The sequence below is a fragment of the Amblyomma maculatum genome, chromosome 5 (assembly GCF_055883805.1).
Source record: "Amblyomma maculatum isolate TAMU_Amacu chromosome 5, ASM5588380v1, whole genome shotgun sequence".
In the NCBI taxonomy this organism is placed as follows: Eukaryota; Metazoa; Arthropoda; class Arachnida; order Ixodida; family Ixodidae; genus Amblyomma; species Amblyomma maculatum.
Window position 1 is genome coordinate 162849944 of NC_139348.1, and position 8914 is coordinate 162858857.

General features: G+C 45.8%; 1 protein-coding gene across 1 annotated transcript in view; it reads left to right on the forward strand.

The window, feature by feature from the left end:
- Window positions 1–8239, forward strand: part of Ucp4A (Uncoupling protein 4A) — a 33399-nt gene extending 25160 nt beyond the window's left edge. Inside the window, exons 10-11 of the mRNA XM_084604914.1 lie at window positions 462–564; window positions 5749–8239. Coding sequence (XP_084461040.1) covers window positions 462–564; window positions 5749–5820 — 175 coding nt within the window. The 3' untranslated portion in view covers window positions 5821–8239. The remainder of the gene's footprint in view (window positions 1–461; window positions 565–5748) is intronic.
- The last annotated feature ends 675 nt before the right edge of the window (window positions 8240–8914 follow it).

Here is an 8914-nt window from a genome sequence, read left to right on the forward strand (position 1 = left end):
AACACCCAATTTGCATTTGACTAAACCTGCGCTAAAATGTCAGTCTTATTTTTTTAATGTTGCTTGTTATGTAAACATTATGTTGGCTAGGACAGATGTTACCTCAGTTGTACTCCTTCTATCATGCTATGAGCTGAATTCTCAATTTCTCCTTCTCCTTTGTGGCCAAGTTTCGGATGAGCATCTTGCTCGCTTGAGCTCTCTCATTGGCTACATGCAGTGCCGTGCAGATTTTTGAGCTGCTCTGAGTGACCTGTCCTGCAGTTTTCTTGCATAATGTGCGAACTTATAGAAAGGCAAAATTTTAGACTTACGAGCGTGCCCGCCCTTAGTAATTCTCTTCAACTTGGTTCCGCTGGAGGGTTTTGGGATGGCCTTTTGGAATTGGATCTGTGTATGTACCTTTTGCTTTTGCACTGGCTAAAAGTTGGCTCACAAGGGGGGTGCTGCTGTTTATGCAGGGGTCTGCTGTACAGCTCTCCCTTGGACTGCCTTCTCAAGACTGTTCGGGGCGAGGGGTTCAAGGCTCTCTACAAGGGCTTTTTCCCCATCTGGGCACGCATGGTCAGTGTTGGCTGCACCCATGCCTCTCCTCCTTTGTGTCTTTATGTTTATTGCGGCCTTTTGTTGGATACCTGAATATACTCCCGATAAGTCACATTGACATTCTGGGTGTATTGAAATGGAGAAAAGCTTGCCATTTTTCATGATGTTGTGAAAGGACTGTCCGGAGCAGGAAGCTAAAGAATACATGTGCGTGAAATTGCCTTGATAGGACGCACAGTAAACCCCTGTTACTCAGATACAGAGAAACGCTTCATGGTGGCGTTGGTAAAGCAACGGTGGTTGCCAACATGACCTACCGGTAGGTGTGGCTCATTGCGGATGGGAAGTGCAAGTTGTAGTCAGCGTGGTGAATTGATTGTATAAAGGCCAATGGCCGTACTACTTTCATGACACGGGGTCACACTCATATTAATATTGGGCGCCATTGAGAAGTGAGAAACTCCGCAATAAGTATTACTAATTAATTAATCTCTCTTCTGCCCAAGAAAGAATTCAGTGTTGTGTAGATTCTGTTCGCCTCTCTTCCGCCTCCCTCCTTCCTGTTTTTTTTAATGCAGGAGCATTACCACTTGCATTTTGAGATTTCACTGGGATGGCTTTGAAGCCTCCTTCGAGCAGCTGTTTAGAAAAAGCTCGCCACCAGTGTGAATACATAGGCCAAGGCAAAAGAAGTCAGCTCCGCTGGCTACTCGGTTAGACTACTGTGCTAGCTCGGCAGCCAGTTTATTCACATGCTAAGCTGCGAGTCTTTTATGCTATGCTTCGGATGTCGTAGCCATCAGCTCCCCTGAAAAGTTTCATTACAGACCTTAAATAGGCCTCCTTCGTGATAGAAATAGAGGATGTTAAACGAAGCAAAACTTAGCTAAACATGACAAGACAGGCAAAGCAAAGCTAGATGAAGCAAAACTTCGAGTATTAAACAATGCTTCTGCATGTTACTATATATATATACGCTGAACCAAATTAATTCACCACTTTTTTTTCTTTTCATTTTGATATTCCTATGTCAGCAAGGGTTATAAAGAGCTGTCTGCTGTCTCGGTGATTCTAAATGTGACAGTACTTTGAGGCTAGGCAGTGGCGTGGAAGTCAAGGCTTAAAATGTGTTAAAATCTTACCTGTAATGCTGTAAAGTCGAACCTCAATATAACGAAGTCCTACTTGCAGCCAAAAATTTTGTTAAATTGCAAATTTTGTTACGTCGAGGTTCCCATGTTTTAGTTGTCCAAATAAAGTAGCAGGTTCGTGGAACACTGCTATACTGTAGTAGATGGGAACTTGTAAATTAGGAATTCTGGAAATAAGCGAGAAATTCCAGCAATAATAGTGCTAACAAGGGCACTGGATGTTTTGTTTATCAAGATAATGGTGATAGCAAACGGAGGCGACTGCAACATTTTGCTTCACGAGAGCAAAGAGCGAGGAGAGGGCATAGGCCATGTTGGCGCGGCTACCTTTGCGCGTCAATCTTTTGTTCAGTCCTCATGTAGCCTACTGTATTTACAGGCATAATGAACTTACCTCCCACTTGTGGGGATTCATATTCCCCTGCCTCATTATAAAGGGCTACGCGTAATTAACACGCGTGATTACACGCGCTCTTGGGGAGGACCACGAGGAGAGGGCACACTGGTCACCCTCCCATCCTCCCAGGCTCCCGCGGCAACACTGCACGGGTTTCCTTATCTCCTTCCGGCATACTCGGGTAACCTCCTCTCCCCGAGCCGAGGTGAGAAGCACGTCTATCGCAGCTCTCTCGGTGTCTTTTGACAGTTGGGCGTGCACGTGCACGGATCAGCATTTCCCGTCGGGAGACCCCCGCCTTCACCCTCTGCTCCCAGTTCAGTGCGCACTTACTGCTGCACGCAGGTGAGCAGACTACCTCTCACTCCTTGTGCGTGCTTTCCGCCCCACTTGGGGCGCCAAGAATATGGGGGTTATTCTCGCAAGAATGCGCCACGGGGGGCTAGACGCTACAGTGGCCTTCTAGCCCCGACGTGCCAGCCCTAGCAGACAGGGCTGTGACCCCCAACCCGCGGTGCGAGAAATCGTCACTGCGGCAGGTTCGGGCCAGAGGGGACAAACACGAGTTGCGCACTCGAGCAAGCTTTAATCTTTCTGAGTAATTATACACGGCAAATCAATAGCACACAAATACAACCGCCGTGTAGCAAGCGAACGCCGTGTACGGGGGTAAAATAAAAACCACCTAATGGGGAAGCGCGTCAAGAAGGTGAGAGGAATAGTCTTCTCACTTGACACGGCTTCACGCTCACATCCCGTTGCGGTAAGTGCCTATGGTCAGTGGGCGATTCTCGGTGACGGCGGTGGTCTCCTCGGCAGAAATCATGAACCGCACGCGTGTGCGATCAACCACCTAAGAACCCAGGGGAGTTGCGATAAACGCGCTCATCCCTCGGAACGGGAGAGGAGGTCTCCCAGTTACGCCGGCAGGAAAGAGGGAAATCCGCGGTAATGTCGCTGCAGGAGACCGGGAGGCGGCGGGGGGTGGCCAGCGTGCTCTCTCCTCCGCCAACCTCTCTACCAGCGCGCGTAATCACGCGTATTAATTACGCGTGGGCGTTATAATGGAGGCAGGGGATTGTGAATCCCCACACACTTTTGCCGCCAACTTAAAAATAAAAAGCGTGCGTCGTTAAAAATAAAATGCGCGTCATTAGTGCGTCCCTCCGGGTGCTGTTTTAGTCCAGTGTATTTCTTGGTGGGGCACCAAGATTTCGCGCAGCGAAAACTTTGCAGTGTGCGTATGGTAAGGTGGAGTGGGGGGGGACTTGGCAAAGAGCCAGCGGCTTTGACAGGAGTGTGGGTGGTGCCTTGCTGGGCTTGTCCAGTTGCTCAGTACCTTCCCTTTATCATGCAGTGTTTCCGGTGGGCGCTGTCCGCTGCCACAAAATCATTGGAACATTGGAACGTGTGTAGCAGCAAATGCCTTTTGAAGCGAACGATGCTAACAGCCCGCAGCCCGCGTCATGATCGCGCCTGACCGCATGCTTTCGTTGAGGACTGATGGGACGAAGGATGGATGACTGCTATAAAAAAATAAAAAGAATCTAGAGGGCACTTTGGACCACTAAAGTGCGATGAGGCGAAAGCCATTATAGCCCGGTGGATCGTAGACCTCCACTAAGGCACCTCTATCTTCCTCTCTTCTTTCACTCCCACCTTCCTCTTTTCCTTTAAGGCATGGTACATGTGTCCGTGGAGAATTGTGACAGATTCTGCACCTTTTCTATCCTGTAAATCAATTTCAAACGCCGCTGATGCTTGCTGTACTAACGCCTCCTAGACATCTGACTCTCATTCTATTTGCTGTGTGGTTCGGCGTTCGAGCAAGGGGCAAATGAAAGGCGCCGCATGGACGCCTGGATCGGACGCCCGGTGGGGTCAGCTTTCTATATGCATGAATTGCCTGGTGACGTCATGATAGTACATAGCGCGCCTCTTGTTGAACACAACCAGCATTTCATTGAACGAATCAAAGTTCACCGGCGTTCTATAATTTTATCAGGGGAAAAGAAAGGCGCAGTATCTGTCACTCGCGGAATCCCACTATCATCCACATGGTAGACAAGGGGAATTATGATGAGTGTTTCGCGATCCGGGGCGTGGCGCATATGGTAAAGCACTGGGCTGGGGATCCAAGGGATGGAGGTTCGATTCCCGGTGGAGACAAGGTCTATTAATTTATTTTTAACTCCCGCTCTCGGAAGCGTGACACCTCTGCTGACAACCTTCTGTCGACAATGATGAGGCATTAGTCTTTCGCCTTAAAACTACTATTTCCCGCGTATTGAACCTTTATCTTAAACTGATGCCGATGTCGGGCAAATGCAAATGCGGTGTGTCTCGACTAAAGTTTTAGTTCTCATCCCATTGTCAAAATGGTTGCCGATACAGGCATGCGATGCGTGAGGACTGCGTTAAATCGAAAGTGTGGCATAAAATTGCTTTATTAAATCGCGAAAAGCAATACATAGATTTCAATAGGGCAGAGATTAGGAAAAAATATTGTTACATTGCGAATTTCGTTACACTGAGGTTCTTTATAGTATTGAGGTTAAACTGTATGTGCTGTGCATTCACGTGTGTTATTTAGTGGGGGTAAAAGATTCGCCTAAATCAGCCTGGCTGGAAAACTAGATGCGAATGAGACCAAGGAATTGTATTCTGTGACTGCTTACGTGCTGGCTTAAGATTTCTTAGTGGAAACTGAGGTGCAACAGTGGCAGAAAAGTTCCTTTTACTTGCTTTCTTGGTGTGACATTAACTGCAGTTTTTAAGGTAGCAGTCCTGCATGGATGCACACACAAACGCGCGCACGCACACACACGCACGCACACACACACACACACACACACACACACACACACACACACACACACACACACACACACACACACACACACACACACACACACACACACACACACACACACACACACACACACACACACACAGAGAGAGAGAGAGAGAGAGAGAGAGGCAGGCAGACAGTGAGCTGTTGAGGGCTGAGCCAATGTGAGAGGGAAAACTCTTTAGATTACATATTCCTGTTCAGGACACAAACTAGCCCAGTGTTGTTGCTCAAAATTTGCAAAGGTTGTTTGCATATTGTCAAGTGGTGATGACAGTGTTGAAGGCAACAGACGGAGACACGGGGTTCGCACAGATATCTCATTACTGGGCTGACTTGTGTCCATACAAGAACTAAGCAACTCGGCGGTGGCAGCGATAGCGCCAAACTACGAATGTCCATTACATTCCAGTACTCTTAAACTCTGCGCAGAAACACCTAGATAATCTGGGCAAAGGAAATAGCCTGGAACGTGGGAGCAGTCGCATGTTGGTGCAATCATGCAAGACAAATCCCAACCCTTCTTGTGGCGCAAAAAAAAAAAGCGACAAACGAAATCTCTTGGTGATGCTGAGCGTGAAAAAAAGAGCACAGAATTTCCGCAGCATTATGTAGGTCATTCTGCGTGTTACAGGCAACGTGATAAGCCCACATGTGGCGGCAACAAATAAGCGTTACAATTGTTTGTGGCAATATTGATAAATCATTTTTAATACTGTGACATGGTGTCACGAATGGGTCACTTGTTGGTGTGTGTGCATTTCTTTGTTGTGACTTGCTTCACTCGTGTCATTCCCCAACAGGCACCCTGGTCTTTCACATTCTGGGTCACCTATGAAGAGTTCAGACGGTTTGCTGGTGTCCGGTCGTTCTGAAGAGCCTCTTCGGGCCCACAACTGTCCTGTTCCTGCCCAAACATTCATGTGTGTCCCATATGCGCCGTTATCATTGGAAGAGAAAAAGAAAGGAAAGGAAACAAGTTGCAATACTTAGCTTTCAGTTGCCACATTTCGGTGCAAGAACTCGGCTAGTTTGTTTTGTTGTCTCTCCGTTCTCCGTGTTGTAGTGATGAACCGTGCAGCCCGTCACCTCCTTTGTTGTTGCTAACGTAGTTATTATTGTTGTTACTTAGCATGCACTGACATGTGTGGCTAATGGCTTGGCTGGGTCCAGTGCGCGTGGCTGCGAGCCAAGTTCGTCTTGCATCGAGAGACAATAAAAATCAAGTGATTGCTAGCAGTAGCCAACAGTGGAGCTGCCCTAGTTGAGCAGTGGTTGGGATGGTACAACCTCAGTGATGTTTCTAGCATTGCGTTGGCATGTAATGCGTGTGGAAGAAGCGCTCAGATTGGCCGCAGTGTGCTTTAGCTCATTCACACTGGGGTTATAAGAGCCCAGATTGGAAGTCACTGTCACTGGATGCAACCAACCATTGATGTTCTTCCTTGATCCCCAATTACAGGATTAGGCTCACAGCCTAAAAGGTGAGGCTTTAGCCAAGTGTATGGTAATATTAACCCTTGGCTCTTACTATCAGATCTGTGGCACCAAGATAAGATGTCCGAGTGAAGTAACTTTGCGAGTAAAAAAAATGAATGAATTCGGGAGACGTTTCCTGTCGAACTACACTGTTGCGCTGTTGATGAGTTTGGCAGGTAACAATATGCGATGTCATAAACTATCTTTTGTTCTCTCTTTAATCTAGTTAGTATGCGGGCAGTTTGCAAGTAATATTTTGTGGCATTTCTCTTTGTTTTTGTATTTTCTCGGTGCGTAATGCGCCAAATGTACTATACTAGGTTCAGACATGTTTTAAGGGTGCACAAATATCAAAATTTTCAAATACAAATATGGGGAAAAAATGCCTTCGAATATTGGATATCTGATCAGTGACAAAAAAGGATTAGAAGATTGAAGTATAGCAAATACTGTTCATCTTGTTTATTTCAGAATTTACATGATAGCAAATTAAAATTGCACAAAAGTGTGCAGAAAAATCCAGTATCAATATTATACAGGATTCCGTATATCAGCTTTTGTACAGCAATGACCCGCATGAAACAAGCTGGAGTTTTCAGTTGCTGCTGAATACTGTAAACTCTTGTTGATTGGGTCTTCGAAAGACCAGAAAAAAAAAAGTCCAAACTGACTGAAAGCTCGAATTATTGCATGCACCTGAAAAAGCTACTAAGAGTCGCTTGTATAACAGTAATTTTGTCTTATGAACACTTTTATGAATGCATTTGAGAAGAAACCGAAGTAAGAACGACATTTTTTCAAGGTTTCGTCAAATGCTTCGCTTTGCACACAATGTCTGGAAGGCACCTCTTCACAAAATTGCCCCGTCGAGTTTTGAGGATGCTTCAAGCATTGCGGTGAAGCGTGCAGCGTGGGAAACTGCGATGACGTTGAAAATTTTCGGTATATTCGGTTATTTTTCGAATATTTAAAAATTCAGAATGTCAGTTTTTCAATACACATATTTGATTTGTATTTGAGACTAAATATTCGCACACACCTAGGTTTAATGTTTGGCCATGTATGTTGTGCTCATCTCAGACAGTTCGCTGAAACTTTTGTTGTGCCTTAGTTCTGGTCGGACCTGGTAAAACTGCATTGCAAAACATTTGCTTTTCAGGTGTAGAATATGCTTATTATGAAAACATGTAGTGGGGTCATGCTTTGTTGTTGACTTATTCCACAAATCTTGAAAGTGCATTTTTATTTTTTTTATTTTGGCATGACATATTTTTCTTATAGCCATCTCTTGCTACTTTCAGAGTTCACTATGTAATCACCCCGTTGCAGTGATGCTCTTGAAATGCATTTTGAAGATGTAGTGTGCATCTCTACATAAGCACACTTGACACAATTTCTATTTTGTGAATATGTAAATTTTTTAAGTTTCTTTATTACTCTTTTACATTTATGTAGGTTTACAAACGAGTGCATGTATGTGAATGCACTACATGTAGGCCTTATGCTGTGCCTGTGGAAGCGAAGATGTCTTAGGACACGCATGCCGGATGGACGATGAATTGCACTTTGATGTGCATTTGTTGAGCATTGTGAACATGGTAATTTTCTGCATGTCAACTCCTATAGGAGTGCAGTACAATTTTTTGTTCCCATTTGGTAACAGCGAGCAGCCATACTCTATTAGTGTTGAAGTGCGCTTTTGTGTACGCAGTGTGCCATGTTTTTAAAAGCAACCAGTGGTGTCCACCTCCTCTCCTTACACCCCCCATTGAGTGGTGTTTTGTGCAAATAAAACAGTCCACAAGTTGTGTTTAATTTCTCGTGCTTCTGGTTACATGCTTGGGGAAATGGCTCTTGAATTACGGGTATAATCCATTATGCCCCCCGCCATGGTGCTAGTGGTTAAGACGCTTGACCGCTGTGCCCAGGGAGGCAGGATTGAATCCAAGTCGATGCGGCCACTTTTCAGTGGAGGCAAAAAGCAAGGAGTCTGTGCGATGTCAGTGCACATTAAAGAACCCCAGGTGGTCGACATTACTCCGGAGCCCTACACTACAGCGTCTCTCATAGCCTGAGTCGCGCCCGTGTGCTGTGCGTTGTCAGTGCACGTTAAAGAACCCCAGGTGGTCGAAATTTCCGGAGTCCTCCACTACGGCGTCTCTCATAGCCTGAGTCGCTTTGGGACGTTAAACCCTACAAACCAACCAACTTTTCGGATATTAAACCCCATAAACCAAACCATTATGCAGCGGATGCCATGCGTATGCCGCCTCCTCATGCTGGCAATATAAATTCTATCTAATGTGCAGGAAAAAATCTTGCACAAGTCTGAGTGAGGCTGAGAAGCCCTTTGCTCAGTTCAAGAACTCCAACCTTCCCTCTCCACTGCAGCCAAGACATATGAGACGTATGGACAAAAGCTGTAAAGTGAATACTTTCTAAAAGGGTAATGGAGCAGGGTGGTACAAAGGGCAAACATGTAGCGCAAGG